The 24,654-nt window shown below is 42.9% G+C and overlaps 1 protein-coding gene across 1 annotated transcript; it reads right to left on the bottom strand.

Moving 5' to 3' along the window:
* Positions 1-4,257: 4,257 nt before the first annotated feature.
* Positions 4,258-24,645, bottom strand: C1H4orf33 (chromosome 1 C4orf33 homolog). The gene is made up of 6 exons (XM_033939165.1): positions 24,408-24,645; positions 20,486-20,666; positions 17,926-17,986; positions 16,020-16,071; positions 7,103-7,302; positions 4,258-4,670 (listed from the first exon to the last, which is right to left on the bottom strand). Exons 2-6 carry the CDS (start codon positions 20,664-20,666, stop codon positions 4,619-4,621), a joined length of 546 nt encoding a protein of 181 aa, XP_033795056.1. The 5' UTR covers positions 24,408-24,645; the 3' UTR covers positions 4,258-4,618.
* Positions 24,646-24,654: the final 9 nt, after the last annotated feature.

Here is a 24,654-nt window from a genome sequence, read left to right as displayed (position 1 = left end):
GGTAATTGCAACAACAGTGAAACTAAGGTAGATCGAATAGAATTGCAAATCAATGTGATGGATGTGCTTGTTTTTGAGTGCAAATTAACTCCAAATGCAGCTCGATAGTCGACAAGCAAACATGCATTTCATCATCCACTATCTGCAGTCATTCTCTTTTTTTCAAGTTAATATCTGTCAGAGCTGAAAATCCAAGTTTGCAAAAATAAGAAGATCCAAATGGTCACAAATCCCAGATTGCTTTGTTGCTCAAGTTAGGATAACTACAGCATAAAAAATAAAAATAAAATTACTTGACGTTAGTTATCAAGAACCAGTCATGTATCCTTACGCACACAGACTCTTGCATACATGACATCCATGTCATCTATTCTAATGCATATTTATGAATAAACTTTATAGGGCAGTATCCCTCAAACTATGTGCCACGGCATAGCAGTGTGCCCCGAAGAGACCGGGTGTGCCACTAAAAACTATTTAAACCTCTCAGTTCATTTCAGAAACTTTGCCCAGAAAGTGCACTAGTGCAAAAAGTGCACTAGTGCTTTAAAGTGCATATGAACTATATAGCTCCTTTAGTATTTAAATAGTAGTTTTAATGTAAATCATTGAAGAAATAAACATTATATTTAACGTTAGAAAGAAGGTAGGGAGGATGAGTTCAAGCCAGTGATGTGAATGAGAGTAAGAGAAAAGAAGTGTCTTTCTCTTTGAAAGAACCCTGAATGGGTGAGAATTTAATACTCAATATTTTGAGGCTTGTTCCCGTTTATAAATGGAGAAAAAAAGAGAAAAGAATTGCCTCCAGTGTCATTTTGGTATTTTTGGGTGGTTCTATATATTGTATTTAATTGATAGGTAACCATCAGGCTTTGTCTACTTTTGTTATAGAAACATGATGGCAGATAAAGGCCAAATGTTCCATCCAGTATGTTTATCTGCAGCATCCACTATCTCCTCCTCTCCCTATTGGCTAAGGCTCTTAACATTTGCATCTCCTCTCCCTATTGGCTAAGGCTCTTTACAGCTGCATTGTGAGATCATAGAGCTTTATGGTTATAGAAACATAGATCTTATGTCTCGAGGGAATTTAATTATCCAAAGTGATATACTTAAATATATTCTACTGACTCACTTTGTAATTCTAAACATTATCAAATCATTCAATCAACGAATAACTGAAGTTATTTAGTGAACACTCAGACCCACAGCTGAGGTCTCAGTGAAAAAATTCACGGAGCAGCTGCTAAAGAGACCATCATCGTTGTTCACAGTCTCACCCTCCATACAACAGCTAAATAACTGCACAAAGATGGTAAAACAAAACCAACTTAGCTTTGAATGGAGAGGGAAATCAATATAGCTGCTCCGGGATTCTGTTTATTCAAGTGACTGCATTCATTACAATTGCCGACCCCCCTACCCAGGTTTCGCCAACTGGCTTCTTCAGGAGGGGTACTATAAATGCAAAACAACCACATTAACACTAAAACACTTCAGTTATCACTACTATGATTTTACACAATACTCACAATTAACTACCACATCATTCACATTCAGACCTACCGGCATAACGCACTCCACGCAACTCACAGACACTAGAGCTTTTGACGACGAATTTCCATCAGCAGGCCCACCTTATATACTCCTCCCTTTGTGGTACGTCATACTGACGTCGCTATACTCTAACCAATTGAACCTGCTCCTTTTCTATAGATGGAACCATTCGATTTCATTGTTTAACCCTTTTGGGGTCAAAGTGTGCCACTGGAAGATGAATTTTTGTTCCAGATATAATAGACACTGGGTCACATCCCCTGTTTTTTTATGTGTCTTGGCTATAACTGTATATTTAACATCTTCAATTGAGTGCTGCTGTTCAAGCCAATGGTTCACAAGAGGAGCAGACACACGATTACATCTAATATTACTTAGATGTTCGGCGATTCGAGTTTTAATGGCCCGCCGAGTATGCCCGATGTAATAAAGCCCGCAGGGGCATATTATACAATACACCACTGCAGTGGACTGACAGTTAGTATTAGTTCTTAAATAGAATTTCTTTCCTCCTGACTGAGGAATGAGAACTTGGTCAGTATTGAGGACATGAGAGCAATATACACAATGAGCACAGCTTACATGAGGGCCCCCATAATTCGATTGACCGGGGGCTTGTTGTTTAAGAATTTGGCCCAAATTACGGCCTCGGGTATAAGCAAATAATGGAAATTGGTTCATGCTTTCATGTACCTGCAATACTGACCAATGCTTTAAAATGATTTGTCTAAGTTGTTGACTCCTACAAGAATAGGGTAATACACATACTAGGGCCCCATTTTTTTCTTTCTCCTTTGTATGTAATAACCATTCCCGCTGACAATTGCGGGCTCTTTTCCATGCTGCTTTGACCACACGAGGTGGGTAGCCACGTTCAATAAACTTTGCGTATAATAATGTGGCCTGCTGATGGAAATCCCATTCGTCAGAGCATATCCTTCTCAGTCTTAGAAATTGCCCCACCGGTATACTATCCCGGAGAGGCTTAGGGTGATAACTGTGGTAATGGAGGAGTGTGTTACGGTCGGAGGGTTTCCGATACAATGTGGTATTAAACTGTACCTGAGAATCAAATTGGGATTTAACTACTTGAATATCTAAAAAAGATACTTTGTTAGAACTCACTTCATGAGTGAGAGAGATGTTCAAATCCACCTCATTTAATTCTTTAAGGAATTCCTCCAACTCATGACGTTCCCCATTCCACGTAAAAAAGATGTCGTCTATGAATCTTTTCCAAATGCCTACTCTGTTAAACCACCTAGATGTATACACATATCTTTCTTCATATTCAGACATATAGAGGCAGGCGACAGAAGGGGCCACTGTGGCCCCCATCGCTACCCCTTTAGTCTGAATGAAGAACCTATCTATAAACTGAAAATAATTTTGACAGATCACAAATTCAGCCAATGTGCCCACTAGTTCCTTCTTCTGTGTTGACATGTTTACACTATCTATGGATTTCTTTATGATTGCCAGGGCCGCCGATTGTGGCACATTGGTGTACAGTGCTGCAACGTCTGCGGTAACCAAAAATTTACAAGCATAGAAACATAGAAACATGATGGCAGATAAAGGCCAAATGGCCCATCCAGTCTGCCCATCCACAATCATTGTCACTTCTTAAATACTGTGAAGTACACAGACTATATACCACATCTGAAAAGAAAGCCATGCAATCTAATATCTCCTGGAGAACTAGAAAATTCACTTTTTATTACAGTTTGGGCAGTTCTTACAATTTTAACTGCCAATATTTCTAAGAAGGGGGGGTTCAATTAAAAACTTATGTTCCTTAATGAAGAGGGAAAACCGCAAGCCTCAGCTGAGCACATACTGTCGAGCTCAGTTGTTTATTTGCATATGGTGTATTATAACCCAAGGTGGTGAGAAAACAAAACCTGTTTGAAACCATTAAAAAATAATGTTATCGTCAAAGCATTCTGACCAGTCTATTTTCATATCTATTACTTTGGCTTGCCACAGGGAAACATTTTGCAGTTCCAAATACAGGTACAGTACTCCCCCGAAATTTGCGGGGGTTCCGTTCTAGGAACCCCCGTGAATTTTGAAAAACTGTGAATACGGTTTTTAGGCAGGGAAGACAGGAGAGGGCAGCAGGAGCGCCGGCGAGTTAAGGAAATCACTCGCTGTATGCTCTGACCGCCTCTTCCTGTACTAAAGTCGGGCCTCACCAATCAGGAGCTGCTTGGACACGCAGCTTGAGGGATACTGCCCTATAAAGTTTATTCATAAATAGTACAGGAAGAGGCGGTCAGAGCATACAGCGAGTGATTTCCTTCACTCGCCGGCGCTCCGGCTGCCCTCTCCTGCCCGGTCATTCATGGTCAGAAAATCCACGAATGACTGGGATCGCGAACCGCCATCTGCGAATGAGCAGGGGAATACTGTTCAATGAAGACCCGAGCAGCAGATGTCACTCATACCACACCCTGCTTTTATGAATTGATCAGAGTTGTAACACTCTGTACCTTCTGTCCAGCTGGACCCCCCCCTTCCAAGGCAAAACTTTAAATGGGTGGAGAGACACACGACAACATCCATGTGACTGAAAATCTTCCAGTCTGGAATCATTTCAGTGATTCTTTCTTCAGAACTACCCTGTACTATGCCATACCATAAACTGTTCCAGACAAACTACCGGACATGTGGTAGCAAAGTATGGGTGGAATCCGGTGTGGCGTGCTCTGCCAGAAATTGATTTTATTTTCATTTAAAGTATTACAATATTTCTTTGATTTTTTTTTTTTGCTAGTTGCTTGATTTCCAGTTAACAGAGAGTCTACTTGTAATACGTACACCAGTTTGTTTGCAACCACAGAAAGGCAATATACCAAATCCCATTTCCCTATGTGTCTTTGGCAGACTGCCCTGTCCTGAGCGTCCAGCAAGTGAATATCAAAAAATCAACCCTCTAGAAAAAGAGAGAAGGGGGGAGGGGGATAGTCTGAGGAAATCGATTTAGAAGACATGATACTCGTGCCTATTTAGCACACAGGAAATGCTTCCATAGGTCAGATTCAGGTTGCTTCCAACTTTAGCCCATGAAGTCCTCCAAATGAAAAGGCTCAAAATATTCCAGACGATGACTATGAAAACAAACAAAAAGCATGATCAAGATTGCTAGACGCAAAGAATGATGAAAAATTATGTTTCTCAGTACTGGCCTACAAACTATACAGTAGAATGAAATATACCAGCGCTTCCAGCATTTGGTTTTTGTTATACTTAGCGTATATTTTATGGGACTACAGAACACCTTAGCAAATGCCAAGTGGGACACAAATCCAGGAACCTAAGGTTCTGGGACAGGCAGGCAGTAGTACCGTGTTACCCCCAAAATAAGACAGTGTCTTATATTAATTTGGGGCCCAAAAAAGGCACTAGGTCTTATTTTCGGGGTATGTACATGATCATCTCTCCCTTCCTCTCCTTCACCCAATTCTTCTTCTTTCTTTTCTCGCCCCCCACATGTGCAGCTTCTTTCCTCCCCTCCTCCCATCCCCCTGTGCAGCAGAAGTTTGCCCATCTTCTACCCTTCCCATCCTCCCATCCCTCATGCAGCATAACCCTCGCCTAGCTTCTATCCTTCCCTCCCTCCCATCCCCCTGTGCAGAAGTTTGCCCATCTTCTATCCTTTCCTCCCTCTCATCCATCATGCAGCATAACCCTTGCCCAGCTTCTATCCTTCCCTCCCTCCCATCCCCCTGTGCAGAAGTTTGCCCATCTTCTATCATTTCCTCCCTCTCATCCATCGTACAACATAACCCTTGCCCAGCTTCTATCCTTCCCTCCCTCCCATCCCTCTGTGCAGAGGTTTGCCCAGCTTCTATCCTTTCCTCCCTCCCATCCCTCGTGCAGCATAACCCTTGCCCAGCTTCTATCCTTCCCTTTCTGCCATCCCTTGTGCAATAGAACCCTTGAGAACAGACCGACCCCCCCACCCTCACCACGCATCCAATCCTCTGCTGACCCTCCATCCTTCCCTCCCTGCCGACCGCGAGCGAGCCCTACCTTCATCCGAAACAGCGTCGGGCCGGCAGCACTCTAAACAGGCTGCTTGGCCTTGTCCGTCAGAGATTTCACATCAGTAATGTGGCAGAGTAAAATCTCCGATGGACAAGGCCAAAGCAGCCTGTTTAGAGTGCTGGCAGCCCGATGCTGCTTCAGATGAGGGTAGTGTTCGCTCGCGGTCGGCAGGTAGGAAAGGATGGAGAGTCAGCAGGGGTTCGGCTGTGCGGTGGCAGCGGTTGGGGGGGGCAGGTTGAAGACTTGCCGGCAAATCCCAGGACTAGGGCTTATTTTCAGGGTAGGTCTTATTTTCAGGGAAACACAGTAATAACAGCAAATATGCTACAGTTATTCTGTACTGTCTAGTTCTTTTCCACTCTACAATATTCCTCTAAAATCACAGCCCAGCAATTTGTTCAACCATTTTAAACCTATTTAAAATATAACAATACTGCTGCATATATCCTGTAACAGTCGTGGAGGTTTGGTTTTTTTAAATAACATAAAGAACCTAAGAATGGTTAGACTGGACTGGATCAAAGGTCATTCAGGTCACAAATATTTGGCAGGATCCAAAAAAAGAGAGAGATTCCAAACTACTGACCCCGGGGGATAATCATGTCTATCTTAATCATTTACTTTAAGTTTATTCTATTTATTTATTCCCCATAGAACGGTTTTTAGTGGACCTAAGAAGTCCACAAAAGTACAAACAAAACATAATCATCAAACACATCACAACAGATAATATTGCTTCAATATAAATAAATGAATCTTGCAAGAAAAAAGCCTCTGCGAATAAAGTTGTCTTCAACACCTTCTTAAAATTTCTGAATATCTGAAAGTAGCCTAAGTGGTCCTGTCATATTATTCCATAAGAGCACTCCTGCCAATGGTTTACGGATCCCTTTTCCAGAACTTAGCCATGCTTATTTTTAAACCCAACACAATCCCCCTCTTTTACTAAGGTGCGTTAGCGTTATCGCGTGCTAAATCGATTAGCAGTACTCTTTTGATCATAATTGTCTTTCTACTATATTGTGTTGGTATTGCTATTGTAATAGTATAAGTTCGTTATATTTTTTTAAACCCAGCCACACCAACTCCTTTTACCCCATCCAATATGTCAATTTAATTTAATCGACCCTATTTATTTGACTGAAATATCTAACAAAGACACAAATTATACTGTAGAAGCAGCTGTGCCAGCGGTGAGGAGAATGATGTTCCCCTGTGCTAATGTGACAGAATAGCCCTCTTCAATATGTTGAGGCCTCAGATCCCTCTTAAAGACTTTAAGATATTGAAAGCTTATGATCTAGTCTTTCAAAAAGCTTCTAATGTAGCTTATTAGAGCTAAATTGAAGGATTCTGAAGTAAACTACACACTTCTTGATGGATTTATGTCTAATTAACTTCTACATGATCTTTTCTCAGGCAAATTATGTGTGGGCACAGATATTTAAATGATTCAATTGTCTTCTACGAAGCAAGATGCATCTCTACTTACAAATCAGGCTGCTGTCCTTCCTGTACTTCACAGTGAGGCAAAGGGTAGAGAGCTTCATAGGTCCGCTTGGCTTCTGACCCATGAATGGCATATGCATTGAACTTATTAACGCAAGGTGGAAAATAGTTCCAGGGAAGATAAGCTCTGCCTTCCCATCTGGATTCATTTCTTTCCACTTCAAAAGTTAAAGCAAGTTCTTGCTACAGCAAAGATGAAACAGGCAGATTACAATAAAGGCTGACATACAATTAAAGAAAACCAAGTATTTAGCAAATATTTAAACATTAGGGGGGAAAGCATGTCTGAATTACCTTTCACTTGAAATGAGCTCAGACAACGTGAATAATCCAAACCACAATCAAATCTGTAACTCTACTGTTCGCAATGTGTGTCATGACACACTTGGCATGGACAGGGACAAGGAGAATACTTGACGTCTATCTGCTCTAAGACTGGCTGTAAAAAGTCCCAGATCAGGTGGGAGACTCGCTTGAGAAGTCTTTCTACTCAATGGGTTGGACTTATCAAAATCTATAACTAGGACTGCCATATCTAGGGTTACCATATGGCTCCAGAAAAAGGAGGACGGATTGAGACATCCGGGTTTTCCTTCCATTCCCAGATGTCTATCTGTTCGCCTTACTTCCATTGCTTTCAGTAGAAGTAAAACCCGGATGTCCCAATCCGTCCTCCTTTTTCTGGAGCCATATGGTAACCCGAGCCATATCATCATACACCTTCCTCCCCAAGACCTCAAAGAAACCAATAGACAAGCACTCAACGCACATTGGATTAGATGCGATGGTCACTAAAAATAGGCACCTTAGTCTTTTCTCTGTGACCTTAGTCTCTCCCCTGCTCTCTTGCCAAATTACCTGAACTAGTGATCTTTGGAAGTTAGCAAAGCAATTTATCAAGTACACTTCTCCCTCCGTATCAGCGGTTTCCGTATCTGTGGATTCGCTTATTCGCGATTTTTCAGCTGCTGGCTCCGCCCCCTAATTTTCATCACTGAACCCGGCGTTTCACATTGGAAATCGCTGCTCCCGGCATTGTACAGAGCAAATCACAGGTCGGGTTATTCACGGTTTATTCTTTTTTTTCAGATCTATTTTACAGAAAAACCGCAAATAACATGCAAACAGTTATTCGCAGTTTTTCGGTATTCACGGCTATGTTCCTGTGAATACGGAGAGAGAAGTGTATGTCTACTAGGATTTGTTGATCGACACGCCCTCCGCTGCACAATCTCTTGAACCCATCTTAAGTTGCAATGCCACACCCCACACTGCAAGCACCAGCTCAAGGTCCACCTTGAACTGCATGTTATCAAGCGAGCCTAGACTGTCATGGGTTCCTTATTATGGGTGAAAACGTTCCTATCACATACAATGTACTGATGTTCAGAATCAACTATTAGGAGCACAAACTTAGTCAATTTTAATGCATATGGGGAGAAAAGACCTCAGAGATCTTAATTCAGGTAGAATGACTGCTTACATTAATTGATATTGCAAATCATAGGCCAAAACCCCGAATGCTTAATGTGTGTAACCAATATACACGTTTCCCTCCGTATTCGCTGTGATAGGGGATTAACAGAACCGCAAATACAGAAAAACCACGAATAGCTTTTTCATATGTTATTCGCTGTTTTCTATTAAAAACCATCGTGAATAGGGTGAAACTGCGAATAACATGGTGGGAGACCTGGCCTGTTCCTGAAGGAGAGACGATATCTTTCTTCTCAGGGGACCCTCGACCACAAGAGGACATCCGCTCAAACTCAGGGGAGGGAAGTTTCGTGGAGACGCCAGGAAGTACTTCTTCACGGAGAGAGTGATCGAGCATTGGAACAAGCTTCCAGTGCAGGTGGTCGAGGCACGCAGCATCTCAGACTTCAAGAATAAATGGGATACCTATGTGGGATCCCTACGAGGTCATGCCAAGGGATAAGGTCACTAGGACTTGAACGAGCGGGTCAGTAGAGTGACAGTATAATTACAATTATACTCAAGGAGTCAGAAGACTTAAGAGGGTGGGTAAATAGTGTGGGCAGACTTGATGGGCTATATGGCCCTTATCTGCCGTCATCTTTCTATGTTTCTATGAGAGGCAAAACACGGTGAAGAAAGTGCCGGGAATCAGCGATTTCTCTATGCAAGCTGACGTAATTTGGGGGGAGAAGCCAGCAAGCTAAAAACAGTGAATAATCGAACCCGCAAGTGTAGTGAAAACTTTAAATAATCAATTTCAACAAAAGATAGCACCAATTATTGAAAAAGCAATTATCTTGTGCTGAGATCATGGATTGGACTATTTTAAATCCACACCTTCTCACCTTTTTGTACATAAGAACATAAGTAATACCTTTGCTGGGTCAGACCAGAGGTCCATCATGCCAAGCAGTCCGCTCACTATATACCTTTGTTCCCTTTCCTATCATATTGTATTTCTTCCCCTTGTTCCGTGTGTATCTTCCTGTTTGTCTTGTGATCCCTATGAGTTTATTTCCCAAAGTATATTTATTTATTTTACAAACTGTAAACCGCTCCGATATTTGATATGTGGTATATCAAGACTTAAATAGAAACATGATGGCAGATAAAGGCCAAATGCAGATGAGCTCAAGACTAGAGAGCTGCACGGGAACGGGGACGACGGGAATCCCGCGGGACCCGCGGGCATCCCGCGGGTTCCCCCTTTGGGTCACGGGGATCCCGTGGGGACGCCCCCTAGGGTCGCGGGGATCCCGTGGGGACGCCTCCGAGGGTCGCGGGGTTCCTGCGGGGCTGGATGTACTCAGTCGCGCGGCTCTTCTCCCTACCTTCTCTGCTTGCAGCACAGAGCCGAACGGAAGTCTTCCCGACGTCAGCGCTGACGTCGGAGGGGAGGGATGGCTTAAACAAAGCCCTCCCTCCTTCCGACGTCAGCGCTGACGTCGGGAAGACTTCCGTTTGGCTCTGTGCTGCAGGCAGTGCAGGTAGGAGGAGAGTAGCCTCGCGGTTCGAGTGGCTACCAAGGGAGGGGGCGGTCCGCCCCGCCACACCCCGCCCCGGTTGCAGCACAGCCGGCCAGGTCCCCTTACTTTTGTGGCACTTCCCCGACCGACCGACAACAGCCCCGGTCCGACAATCCTCCCTGCCCTGTAGCCGCGAATCTAAATTATCTTCTTACAGCAGCTGTAATAAGGTAATTTAGATTCGCAGTTAAGGGCAGGGAGGTTTGTCGGACCGGGGCTGTTGTCAGTCGGTCGGGGAAGTGCCACAAAAGTAAGGGGACCTGGCCGGCTGTGCTGCAAACGGGGCGGTAGAGAAGGAGTGGGGAGAAGGACGCTGAAAGACCATGGGGAAGACGGGAGGGGGGGGAAGACGGGAGGGGGGGGGAAGGACTCTGAAAGCACTTGAAGACAGAGGAGGGAGAAGGACGCTGAAAGCACATGGGGAATACAAAGGGGTGGAGAAGGACGCTGAAAGGCCATGGGGAAGATGGGGGGAGAAGGACGCTGAAAGGAAATGGGAAAGAGAGAGTAGGGAGAAGACGCTGGCAGGGAAGAAGACAGATGCCAGACTATGGGGGGAGCGGAGAGAAGAAGATGGGTGCCAGACCAATTTGGAAGGGGGAAGAAAGGGAGAGGCACAGTAACAGAGCAAATGGAAGATGCAGAAGGAAGAGAGACAGTGGATGGAAGGAATTGAATGAGAACATGAGGAAAGCAGAAACCAGGCAACAAAGGTAGGAAAAGAATTATATTTCTTTTTTTTTATTTTGCTTCAGGATAAAGTAGTATATTAGTTGTGTTGATAAAAATTTATAAACATTAGAGGCTCTGGTAGAAACCCATTTGCAAAGTATGTATTCTTCCCAATTAATATTTTCAAATTAATAAAGTCTTTTTGCTTATTTGTAAATGGGTTTCTACCAGAGCCTTTAATTCAGTAGCATAATTAAATGAAATAACTATTTCTGAAGTTTATAGGGACGGGCGGGGACGGAGGGGATTCCTCGCGGGGACGGGTGGGGACGGAAGGGATTCCTCGCGGGTACGGGTGGGGACGGAGGGAATCCTCACGGGGACGGGTGGGGACGGTTGGATTCCTCACGGGGACGGGTGGGGACGGGTGGGACTTTGGTGGGGACGGGTGGGATTTCTGTCCCCGCGCAACTCTCTACTCAAGACACACCCAGCCAGTCAGGTTTACAGGCTATCTGCAATGAATATGCATGAGATAAATTTGCATGTATTACATTACATTACAGATTTCTATTCCGCCATTACCTTTCGGTTCAAAGCGGATTAAAAAAGAGTTATGGAAGAAGGGTTACAACGTTAGATCAGAGAAGGTTTCCAAGAGAGGGAAAAGTAGGATCTGGGGTTAGGGAGGGGATGGTAAGGGGGAGTTAAGCTTTATCATGGTATTAAGCTTTATTAAGGGATTTCTTGAAGAGTATAGTTTTTATTTCCTTTCTGAACATCTTGTAGTCTGGGGTTGTTGTCAACAAGTTGGAGACTTGGTTGTCTATCTTCGCTGCCTGAGTGGCCAGTAGTCCGTTGTATAGTTTTTTCCGTTTTACTTCTTTGATTGGGGGGTAAGTGAATGGGGTGTGTGTTTTTCTATGCCTTTTAGAGGTGGTTTGGATGAGGCGGTCGTTTAGGTAGGTTGGGCTGTCTCCATTTATAGTTTTAAATAGTATACAGTAGAATTTAAATTGTATTCTTTCCTGGATTGGAAGCCAATGAGAATTGATGAATGCCTCAGTAATGTGATCATGTTTTTTCAATGAATAGACGAGTCTCAGAGCTGTATTCTGAATTGTCTGTAGTTGTTTAAACAAAGACCCTCCTCGAGGGCCGCAATCCAGTCGGGTTTTCAGGATTTCCCCAATGAATATGCATGAGATCTATTAGCATACAATGAAAGCAGTGCATGCAAATACATCATTTCAATTTTATATACTCTAAGCCACCAAAACAGATTTTTTATAGAGAGTTTAGACAGTAAATTTGTTTTTAAGCCTCAGCCCCACCACTCCACTGCATCAAATATCTTTCATTCCGGTGAGCTTTATGTGGTCATTTCCTCATCGGCTCCTTTGTACTATTTAAATAATTTTTTCTCTATTTGTTGTAAAGTGCACCGTGCTTCGTACTAAAATTACTCTATTCATTCCTCAAAAGTGCTTAGTGCAGGGGTGTCCAACCTTTTGGCTTCCCTGGGCCGCATTGGCCGAAAAAACTTTTCTGGGTCCGCACAAATGCGCAAACGCTGCAGCAAGACAGAGGAGGGAGCTGGCAAGACGATAAACACCTGGGGGCAGCAGAGGAAAACACTGCATCGCCCTCGACCGGGGCCGCACAAAATACTTCACGGGGGCCGCAGGTTGGACACCCCTGGCTTAGTGCTTATTCAATTTATCATTATCAAATCTCATGAAAAATTAAAGATATATAAATAAATCAATCTTTAAAACTTAGCTTTATATAACTGATTTTGAATTCAACTCATCACTCTTCACTCCATTCGGTCTTTAAATAGCTCGGTTTGGGAGGGTTGGACCCGACATGTTTCGTACACTGCTGTTTCCAGGGTCCTCCCACAAACACCGGTATCAATCCATCCCACTTAACGTTTCAATGCAAATACATTTCATGCATACTCATTGGGGAAAGCCTGAAAACACGACTGGATCGCGGCCCTCGAGGAGGGACTTTGACACCCCTGTTCTAGTGAGTAGGGTGGATGGTCTAGGCCAGGGGCATCAAAGTCCCTCCTCGAGGGCAGCAATCCAATCGGGTTTTCATAAGAACATAAGAATTGCCACTGCTGAGTCAGACCAGTGGTCCATCATGCCCAGCAGTCCCCAATGAATATGCATGAGATTTATTAGCATACAATAAAAGCAGTGCATGCAAATACATCTCATGCATATTCATTGGGGAAAGCTTGAAAACCCGACTGGATTGCAGCCCTCAAGGAGGGACTTGGACACCCCTGATCTAGTGAGATGGTCTAGGCCAAGGACATCAAAGTCCCTCCTCGAGGGCCACAATCCAGTCGGGTTTTCAGGATTTCCCCAATGAATATGCATGAGATTTAGTAGCATACAATGAAAGCAGTGCATGCAAATACATCTCATGCATATTCATTGGGGAAAGCTTGAAAACCCGACTGGATTGCAGCCCTCAAGGAGGGACTTGGACACCACTGATCTAGTGAGTAGGGTGGATGGTCTAGGCCAAGGACATCAAAGTCCCTCCTCGAGGGCCGCAATCCAGTCGGGTTTTCAGGATTTCCCCAATGAATATGCATGAGATTTAGTAGCATACAATGAAAGCAGTGCATGCAAATACGTCTCATGCATATTCATTGGGGAAAGCCTGAAAACCCGACTGGATTGCGGCCCTCGAGGGACTTGGACACCCCTGGCCTAAATGGTTCTGCTCCCTCAGGTTTCTGTGCTCTATGCAGATGCCAGTTTCAATTTGGCCGCCAAGACCTCCTACGTAGGGTTACCACACGTCCGGATTTCCCCAGACATGTCCTCCTTTTGAGAACATGTCCAGGGGTCCGGGCGGCTTTTCAAAACCCGGCACATTGTCCCGGTTTTGAAAAGCTGCGTTGGACAGGGAGGACGTCACGCAATGACATCATGCGTGCGCGTGACGTCATCATGTAGCATCCGCACATGCGCAAATGTCCTCCCTGCTCGACAAGAGCAGGCAGTGGAGGGTGGGCTTGGGGGCGGGATATGGGCGGAACTAGGCCTGCCTGGGGGGCGGGGCTAGGGGGGGTCCAGATTTTCCGAAACTCCATGGGACGTCTCGGCAGTCATTTTAAAGCAGCAATGACACCGGGCAGGAAAGAGTGGGATTCGTTTCTGCTCCAAGAGGCCACTATACCACCAGGGCTGATGGTTTGGGGGGGGGACATGCTGGTGGGGGAGGGGAACTCATTTTCATGGGGGGTGGGGATCTGGTCACAAGAAGAAAAGAATAGCCATAGTGTGTCCATCTAGCCCAGTATCCTGTTTCTCACAGTGGCTAATCCAGGTCACAAGTATCTGGCACAAATCCAAACAGCAGAAACATTCCATGCTACTGATCCCAAGACAAGCAGACTATGGATTTTTTTCCTCAAGGAATTTGTCCAAACTTTTTTTAAACCCAGCTATACTAACTACTGTTACCACATCCTCTGCCAATAAGGTCCAGAACCTTACCATTCTTTCAGTGAAAAAAATATTTTGTCCTATTTGTTTTAAAAGTTTTTCCACATATCTTGTTAGCCCCACCCCACCCCTCGTTGAAAAATAGACTGAAAACCCACCTTTTTGATGTAGCCTTCAATCCATAACCTACTCCCCTCTGCCCACCAACTTAGCCATCAGATTAACCATTCCCGCTAACTGTATCCATGGCATCCTATCTTGTCTGTTTAGATAATACTCTCCTTCGTACGTCTGCTAGCACTATAGAAATAATTAAAAGTAGTAGTAGTAGTAGTAACTTCATCAAATGTCCCCTGATCTTTGTACTTTTTGAGAGTGAAAAATCAATTCATTTTTACCTGCTCTACACCACTCAGGATTTTGTAGACCTCAATTATATCCCTCCTCAGTCACCTTTTTTCCCCAGCTGAAGAGCCCTTGCCTCAGTCAGGTGACTCAAGAAGGGGGAAGGGTTTCAGTTTCAGCCCAAAACCCAAACCCAAACCCGAATTTCAGTACCAAACTGGAAACTCGGTCAGCCTCTACTTGATGGAGATGTCATTACTGTAGAGGTCTGATGAGAATTTCCAAGTAGGCTGTGCTATCCAGATTAGGTATGATGGTTGCTAAAGAAATCTTTCTGGCCAATGAGCTGGACGCATCAAAATCTGTCAGACATTGTTGAAAAAGGAAGGTAGCTCAGATTTGTGGCTTGATAGCTAGTGCACTTGAAACACAACAACTTAGTTTGTCAAACTGGAGGTAACCACTGAGAAATGGGCCAACTTCTCCAAATCCTCCCATGAAAACAGCAGCCAGCCCCTAAGGGTAGCTTGCTTAAATGTGCCTTTGAGGCTGCATTGACTGTCTTAATGCCTCAACCAAAGCTATCTGTAGGCTACCACCACAGATACCACAGGGCAGATGCGGACAACATCATACAGCATATCTGCCCTTCTGTACTGTCCACACTTCCGCGAGTCTTGTGTTTCAGGGACACTGTCATAAAGATAGCTAACGTGAAATCAAAAGACAAAAAGTTCCAACTGATGCCACTTGATGCTGCACAGAAAAAAAATAAAGGAAAATCACCCCCCAAATATCCTACAAGAGCTATTTTTTGATCGGCTGCAATCAAGGGGTTGCTTGCCTATTGTGCTCATAACCTAGGTTCAAATTCTGGATTTGGATTACTCAGCTATCCATTGGTTTAAATATCTGGTTTTAGTCAAAGGGAGAAAAAGAATAAATGTACAAGGCAATGGCAAAACCATCCCATTAATAGTCTGCTAAGAAATAATTACAAAGATGGAAGCCCCCAAAAGTCTTTTGAACTTGCTACTTGCATACAGGGGGGGGGGAGAGGAGCAAAACTGAGGTAATTTGGATGGGGGTGGAACTTTTTAAATGGCACAAAACTTTTACGACAGACCCAAGGAAGAGCGATATCCCTGGGACTTCACAGAAAAAAAGAAAAAAAGCAAGCCGAGGTGGCTCCGTAACAACCCTGGTGTTGGGAATTCTTGGTTTACTTTCCTCAGTTGAAGTCACACATGCGAGGAAAGATCCTGTTTGGTCTTAAGGAAAAGTTCAGATTCCACTGGGAACTTAATTGGACAAAAAAAACACAAACCAGAACAGACCCATTTGAAGCAGGACTCAAGAGGCTGCCATCTTGCGCATCACTAATTTGGACAATGTCACTTACTTGACATATTTTTCTTTGGCCAGAAAGTAGCAACAACAAATGTTGTCCATGCCTGTAAAAATTAAAACAAAGTATTTATTTATTTATGTTAATACTTATAGCCTACATAAGAACATAAGATTTGTCGCTGATGGGTCAGACCCAGTGGTCTATCGCGCCCAGCAGTCCGCTCACGCGGTGGCCCCCAGGTCAAAGACCTGTGCCCTAACCGAGACTAGCCCTACCTGCGTTCGTTCTGGTCCAGCAGGAACTTGTCCAACCTTGTCTTGAATCCCTGGAGGGTGTTTTCCCCTATAACAGCCTCCGGAAGAGCGTTCCAGTTTTCTACCACTCTCTGGGTGAAGAACTTCCTTATGTTTGTACAGAATCTTTTCCCTTCTAAGTTTAGCGAGTGCCCTCTGGTTCTCTTTACCTCGGAGAGGGTGAAAATCTCTCTTTCTCTACTAAGTCAACTCCCTTCAATATCTTGAATGTTCGATCGTGTCCCCTCTCAGTCAATACAAAATATAACTGTCCCTGTTTCTTGCAAGTTTCCCACAGAAATGCGGTCACTGTTTCTGATGATGCTACTGGAGAATATTTAGGCCAGAGTAACTTAAATACTTCAACTGTGATGTACTAAGTCATATTTACCACTCTGCGCTTACTTACCCCTTAACAGGGTGATTTGGGAAATAGCATCTGTTTTAAAGAACAAGATCATCAAGTTTGCAGATGACACAAAACTCTGCCGGGCAATCAGATCGCAGGAGGATAGTGAGGAACTCCAGAGCGATTTGTGTCGGTTAGAAAAATGGGCGGAGAAATGGCAGATGAAGTTCAACGTGGAGAAATGCAAGGTAATGCATTTAGGCAGTAAGAATAAGGAATACGAGTACAGAATGTCAGGTGCAAGTCTGGGAAAAAGTGTACAAGAAAGGGATCTGGGTGTACTGATAGATAGGACCCTGAAGCCGTCAGCACAATGCGCGGCAGCGGCAAAGAAGGCAAATAGAATGTTGGGCATGATAAAGAAAGGAATCTCGAGTAGATCGGAGAAAGTTATAATGCCGCTTTATAGGGCAATGGTCAGACCCCACTTGGAATACTGTGTCCAACATTGGTCTCCCTACCTAAAGAAGGATATAAAACTGCTGGAGAGGGTGCAGAGACGAGCAACCAAACTAGTGAAGGGTATGGAGAAACTGGTATATGAGGATCGACTTAAAACACTGGGATTGTTCTCCCTTGAGAAAAGGAGACTGCGTGGGGATATGATCGAAACCTTCAAAATACTGAAAGGAATCGACAAAATAGAGCAGAGAAGATTATTTACATTGTCCAATTTGACACGGACAAGAGGACATGAAATGAAGCTAAGGGGGGACAAGTTCAGGACTAATGTCAGAAAGTTCTGCTTCACACAGAGAGTGGTTGACATCTGGAATACTCTCCCAGGGGATATTATTGCAGAATCGACAGTCCTAGGCTTCAAAAGCAAACTAGATGCATATCTCCTTGAGAGAGGCATATAAAGTATGGTTGGCTATAAAATAAACCAGGTGTATACCTGGCAGGGCCTCCGCGTGTGCGGATCGCCGGACTTGATGGACCGAAGGTCTGATCCGGAGATGGCGCTTCTTATGTTCTTATGTTCTTATCCTTTTTAATGCATCAGTTCAATAGTGGAAAAAGAGGTTCTGGGATTTTCTTTCAATCTTTATTGCAACAGACAGTTTACAACCAACAAAACTAGACAATGTCACTATGAAAAACTTGAGGTGCAGCGTTACAACTTTCTACCATTTTTCCTCCTTTTGGGGGGGAAAATGGGGGGTCTCTCTACTTATATTCAAGTATATACGGTACTTGTTCAGTACCCATTTCTGGTTTTTTTTTTCAGAATTGAAAAACAGTAAATACTTACGGGCAAAGTTCAACTTCCAGGTACTGTTCTGTTTTGTCATTCAAGAAAAATGCTTCCACCACTTGAAAAGAAAGATACTGTAAATAATAATATATTTATACATTATGTACAGGCAATAGTGGGTGTGTTACTATACATAAAAGAAATCTGAAACTTACTAGGGAGTGTTGCCACTAAGTGGGTTTCTGCCAGGTGATTGTGACCTGGATTGGCCACTACTGAAAACAAGATACTGGGCTAGATGGACCAGTATGGCTACCCTTATGTTCTTATGTGAGCCAAATATAGGACAATCAAGCCATTGTGACATCACTGAAGAGTTTAGCTCTTAGGCATTGGTGGAATGAGGCATTATGATGTCACAATACCAGCTCTGGAATGTTGCCACTCTTTGGGTTTCCGCCAGGTACTTAAGACCTGGATTGGCTACTGTTAGAGAAAGGATACTGGGTTACTTGGACCACTGGTCTAACCCATTATGGATAATCTACATATGTTCTTATGATTTTCTATTTTCAAAAATGTCTGTTAAAAGTTTATGGTGTGACCAAGCTAAAAAAGAAAACAATTTGCCTTAAAACTGTACTTTGGTAGAGATCACAGCAACCATTTTGAAGGGGGAGCAGCGATGGGCAGGAGTTGAGGCCGGCTCAAAAAGGTTATGGTGCCCTGAGCCAACTTTGTTAGCGGTACCCTACCCCCAAAACTTATTAAGCTCTCTAGCCCCCCTCCCCCGGTCCAATATTTCTCCCCAACACAGCAGAGGCAAGACCCACGGCTGGCAGAAGTCATCCGGCTATGCATGCTGTTATCACCGGCATGCAAGGTAATATTTTGAGGGAGGACGAGAGCAGAAGAAGCAACGCTGGACCAGGGATGGAGAGAGGAGGGGAGAAAACATGGGACCAGGTGAAGCACGGGGGGTGAGCTCAGAGACTGGGGATTTCAGCACCCTATATCTCCAGCACCCTGGGCCACAGCCTCACCTAGTTCAGTGGTTTAGCCGGCCCTGGCAGAAGCAAGTGAGCGTTGCTCTTGCCCTTTCTCTACTAGGCTGCAGGGGGGGGGGGCTATCGCTAAAATCTGTCACTTCTTCCAATATAATATTACCAAAATCTGACCCGTCCTCTATGAGCAAACTACTAAAACCCTTATCCATGCCCTTATCACCTCACACTTAGATTACTGCCATCTTTCTCCCCTTCAATCTGTCTGCAAGACTCATAGTCTATGAGAGACACCAGACTCACATTACTCCTCTCCTAAAGTCACATCATTGGCTTCCCATCTGTTTCTGAATACTATTCAAATTCCTCTTTCTGACCTACAAATGCATTCACTTGGCTGCCCTTCCTTACCTCCCCCATGCAAGCTTCTTTCAGCTGGTAAGTCCCTCCTATCTATGCTCTTCTCCTCCTCTGCCAATTGCAGACTCTGTCCCTTCTATCTTACTGCCCAAATCCCTATGGCGGGCTCCGTCTCTGGCAGTGTTCAATCCAAATTAGAAGCCCACCTCTTCGAGAGTGCTTTTGACTTCTAACACTTTAGGTTCTGAATCCCCAACCCTATACGTCATGTCTGAACGTCCAAGTTAGATTGTAAGCTCTTCTGAGCAGGGACCATCTATAAATGTCAGCCCACCTCTTTGAGAGAGCTTTCAACTCCTAACTCCTCTCACCTTGAGTTCTGCATCCCCAACCAAATATGTCATGTCTGTCTGTCCAAGTAAGATTGCAGGCTCTTCTGAGCAGGGACCATCTATTAAATGTCAAACTGTACAGTGCTGTGTATGCCTTTCAGTGCTATAGAAGTGATAAATAGTAGTAGTAGCAGATATCACAATATTTCAGGACAGTACCCGGACTTTACGTGGGCTCCAGCAGATATTCAATGCAGGCACTTGCACAGCCAATTGGGCAAAGTTAGGGCTGCTGTTTGGGAGGGAGTGGGGGGGTATTATCAGGCTCAGAGATTAAAGGCCTTTAATAAGGGGACAGTGACATTATATTTTCTATGCCGGACTCGACCCCACTGTCAAGATTTTAAAGGCTGTTTGGAGGAAATGCTGTTATGTTTGTTAGATGTGGTTAATGACCCATTACAACAGGGGATGCTTCTTTTAATACTAATGGAAGTGGTCTTCTCCACGCAGGCAGAGCTTTCCTCCACAATGGTGAGCTCTGGTGCACCGATAAGACGCAAAAACCGCAAAAAAATACCAAAAATAATAATATACAGAGCAGATCAGAAAGACACTTTCCCTTCAAACGGGCCTTGTTCAGAAAGACCCGCGCTGGAGAGAAGGGCCGGCAGAGAGAAGAGGTGCCGGTGTCAGGAGATTGCTTACAGGATATGCCTCCCTTGGCGAGAAGCACATCCTGTTGACAGTCATCTGACGCCGGCACTTCTCCTCTTCCCCAGTGTACCACAGCACACCAGAAATCCCAGGAGGCACACAGTTTGCGATACACTGCTCTAATGTAAACATGTTGCCATTTGTTCATTTAGGTGCTTCTAAAATGACCCCCCTGTATCATTTAGCATTAAAATGTTCACCCACCTTCATAGTCCCAAAGTCTGTTAAAAGGTTTTCCTGGTTCACCAGGCGGTGCAGGAGGATCGTTAAAAAAAAGAGCATTAACTTCCATTAATAATCCTTCATCCCATGGCTTCAGATGGATTCTCACTGGCTCATGGTCTACAGGCAAGCCATTCCAGGTGTGTTCGATTTTGAACTCCATCTAAATAGATAATTATCTCAAGGTAAGAGCTCATATATTCCAGATTAAATGTTTTAATCAAAGTTAGTACACTAATTGAGGATGGAGTCGCCTGCAAAATCTGAAAGAATTATATTATAAACCATTCTTTGTAGCGCTAGGGTTATGCTTTGAAGCCTTGTAGAGAAAATATGCTTGTGCCTGTGTCACTTTTAAAACTCTCTGTGGTATTTTTACTCCCCTAATCCCTTTATCCTGGAACTCTTATAGATTCTGTTTTGCAAAGGGTGACCAAGGGGTTTTGCAAGGGGTTATCTTTGACGATAAACTAACCTACCACGATCACATTAGTAACATTGTTAAATCAACTTTCTACAGACTTCGTCAAATCCGTTCAGTCTCAAAATTTCTATGTCCGAAGTCTCTTAACATATTAATTCACTCCTTGGTTATTTCAAAAATCGATTATTGCAATGCCCTATTCAAGGGAATAGTCCAAAATGAAATCAGACGTTTGCAGATTATCCAAAATGCATCAATCAAACTTATAATGAAAGCTAAGAAATTCGATCACGTGACTCCCCTTCTTAAGAAAGCGCACTGACTCCCACTCGCACATCGTATAATATATAAATTAAATTTGCTTACCTTCAAATCTATGCTATACAAAACTCCGGCTTTCATTTACAAATCATTGATTCCCTATACCTCAACCAGACTTCTGAGGTCTAATGATCAACATTTACTAGTTATTCCCTCACTCAAAATTATTAATACATGGTGGCACTTCATCTTTTCTGTTACAGCTCCTCAAACATAGAATTCCCTCCCTATTTATTTAAGGGAAGAAAACAATTTGGATAAATTTAAAAGCAAACTAAAAAGCTTTCTTTTTAAAGATGCATTTAATAATTAGAAAGCCCGACTAGGAGTTTCATTCCAATTCCATAATTTCGCTGAGATTCGTTGTTTTTAACCCTTCCTTTTGTTTTTTTACCATAATTGTCCTCTCTTCTATCAATCAAATTGTATTTCTTTTTCCATCATTTCCTCGTGTTTTATTATGGTTGTAAGTTAGTTTTTAATATGTTTTGTAAGGTTTAGTTCTTTATTTGTTTTGTTGCACCCTCAATTTTGTAATTTTACTGATATGTTCATCACTTAGAATTTTGAATAAGCGATTAATCAAATTTATAAAAAACTTGAAACTTGACCAACAATTCAAGCTGTCCTGTCCATCTAGTAAAGGTATTAAAAGAATCAAGACTCTTAGCCAATCTCTGTCTTTCAAGTTTGCCCAACTTTGGAACGACCTTCCACTTCGTTTAAGAAGTTCTGACTCCCTTTCTTTTTTTCATAAGTCTTTGAAAACTATCCTGTTTATTAAACATTTTGGAAATTAATCTTTCTGATAACTTTCTATATGCCTTTACTAGCCTAACTTAATCGTTGTAAACTGAGTCGATCTTTCCTGGATTGAAGTCTCGGTATACAAAACTAAGCATTAGATTAGATTTGATTAGATTAGAAAAACTACAGAATATAAGGGGATTGATATATTTTTTCACTACCTTTCAGGAACTAAAACCTCCTTCTTCAGATCAGGCTAGAATGAGCACAAGATAAGAACAATAGTTCAATTGAATGGTAAAAAACATTCCAAAGAGTGTTTAACAGGGAAATTTCTTTACAAAAACCTTAATCAGGTTAAAATTAGGGTGGTTGAGTTGTGGCTGCTCCAACCTTGTTTAGCGTTTATCAATCTAGTAGTCCTTCTCTGTACTTTTTCTACTTCTGACAATGCCTTTTTTGAGATGACTCAAGAACTACTGCATACATTACTCAAGCTGTGGTCGCAAAATGGACACAAAAGCATTATATTATTCTGTTTTATTCTCTATTCCTTTCGGAGTAATTCCTAACATTCTATTTGTTTGGTTTCTTTATAAAGAAAGATTAAAAGCTAATCCTAGCAAGCCAAACTATCTACATATGCACACTATAATACAATTATGTTTACTACAGCAGGTGACAAGATCCTCAATCCGATATAATCAGGACCAGCGATATTTCAGTTTTTAGAATTTTTGGGTTGGATTGGATGTCATTGTTTAAGGCAGTGGTTCCCAACCCTGTCCTGGAGGACCACCAGGCCAATCGGGTTTTCAGGCTAGCCCTAATGAATATGCATGAGAGAGATTTGCATATAATGGAAGTGATAGGCATGCAAATCTGCTCCATAAATATTAATTAGGGCTAGCCTGAAAATCCGATTGGCCTGGTGGTCCTCCAGGACAGGGTTGGGAACCACTGGTTTAAGGCACCACGTTTTTTACACCATTCTTACTTTTAAAGTGCTCGTCATTTTTCGCGGTCTTTCGCCTTTCTAGTGATTTTGCTTGAGTGTTTTATGTCACCTTTACAGGTATGTCCCTTTTCACTTTTCTTATATGTTCTTATGTTGACCGCCTTTTATGAGCATTTTGTTTTCTTTTCTCCAGTGTGCAATACAAGTTTTAGCACCAGCTATTTGTAATCATTAATTCCCTTTTTCGCGCTGTTTACTTTCTTTAGTATCTCATGTTTTTCAGCTTTTCTATATGCTTGTTGAGTCCTGTGCCTTTCACTCGATCACATAAGCATCACTTTGTAGTGCTGTGCCCCTTCACCTTTTTATGTGCTACTTCATATCTGTTCTGTTTTCTCAATATAAGCTTGTGCTCATGTCACACGCCATCTATCAAACTCTATAGTCTCTCACTGTTTTGTTGCTCAAGATCACATAGAACATAAGAATAACCGTACTGGGTCAGACCAATGGTCCATCAAGCCCAGTAACCTGTTCTCATGGTGGCCAATCTAGGTCACTAGTACCTGGCTAAAACCCAAGGAGTAGCAACATTCCATGCCACCGATCCAGGGCAAGCATGCTTCCCCCAGGCCTTTCTCAATAATAGATTATGGACTTTCCCTCCAGGAACTTGTCCAAACCTTTCTTAAAAGCAGCTACACTATCCGCTCTTACCACATCCATTGAGAGAAGCGTAAACAGTGGAGTGCCACAGGGGTCTGTATACCACAGTTCCCCCTCCCCATGTTTTTTTAAAGTCTTTATTCATTTTAATAACATACAAAGTGCATACAAAAATATAACAATTGGCACCAAATAACAGCACTTATTACTAACAATAATAATATAAACATCTTCCCCTCCCCCTCAATCCGGATGTGTGGAAAACTCAATAAAATGGAAGGCTTGGACTATTAATTGGTGGATACAAAATTTGCTAAAGGGCCCCAAATCTTATTAAAATTTTTACCATAACCCTTTATTTCTGAATTCATACATTTGTATCGATAACACAAGCACAGGGAATCCCACCAAAAGGTGTGATTCAGTCTATCGCAATTCTTCCAGTTTTTCATGATCATTTGTATAGCAATCCCAGTCATTACAAGAAGTAATTTATTCTCAGCTCCAGAAATTAGGGACTTTATTCCCCCATTTGTTTTTTTAAAGTTCACCGTTTATTTTTTTACGGGTTCTGTTTTATATTCCAGTCAATTTTTTTAAGATTTATATTCTTGTAGAGGAAGACGGGTATATAAAAAGAAAATTCAGCTTTCATTACTTTTCAGGAGACGTCTGTAACTACCAAATCCCGAGAACCAGTTTGGTCTAATAAAAACTGCATTTAGTTAATCCAATTAAAAATTTTCACCTGATATCGTGTGTGGGGGGATTAAATTTCTATATATTACCTTTAAAAGTAGACTAACACACCATTTTTTTTCTGTAGTCTCCAAAGGCCACCTCTATGAGTTGGCTGACAAGACTGGAGACCGACTGAAACGCGGAAAAAGCAAAGGGTAGGACGCCCAGAGTGAGGCTTGGAACACACACACACACAGAGTCTATTGGAACACCCGAATGAGGCTCGCAGTTTACTGAGACTATTGGGACACGAGAATGAGGCTTGAAATGCATAGCCAGAACAGCAAACTCAGG

The sequence above is a fragment of the Geotrypetes seraphini genome, chromosome 1 (genome assembly GCF_902459505.1).
Source record: "Geotrypetes seraphini chromosome 1, aGeoSer1.1, whole genome shotgun sequence".
NCBI lineage: Eukaryota > Metazoa > Chordata > Amphibia > Gymnophiona > Dermophiidae > Geotrypetes > Geotrypetes seraphini.
Note: the sequence above shows the minus strand (reverse complement) of the source record. Positions and strands in the feature narration are given on the sequence as shown.

What these genes read in the sequence shown, in the direction of transcription:
- C1H4orf33 (XM_033939165.1), bottom strand. Translation starts at nt 20,666, where the DNA reads ATGGAGTTCAAAATCGAACACACCTGGAATGGCTTGCCTGTAGACCAT. An exon ending in GCCAAAGAAAAATATGTCAA is followed by an intron (nt 7,303 to 16,019) that starts GTAAGTGACATT and finishes TCTTTGCTGTAG; the next exon opens with CAAGAACTTGCTTTAACTTT. An exon ending in GAAGGACAGCAGCCTGATTT is followed by an intron (nt 4,671 to 7,102) that starts GTAAGTAGAGAT and finishes TTGTTTTCATAG; the next exon opens with TCATCGTCTGGAATATTTTG.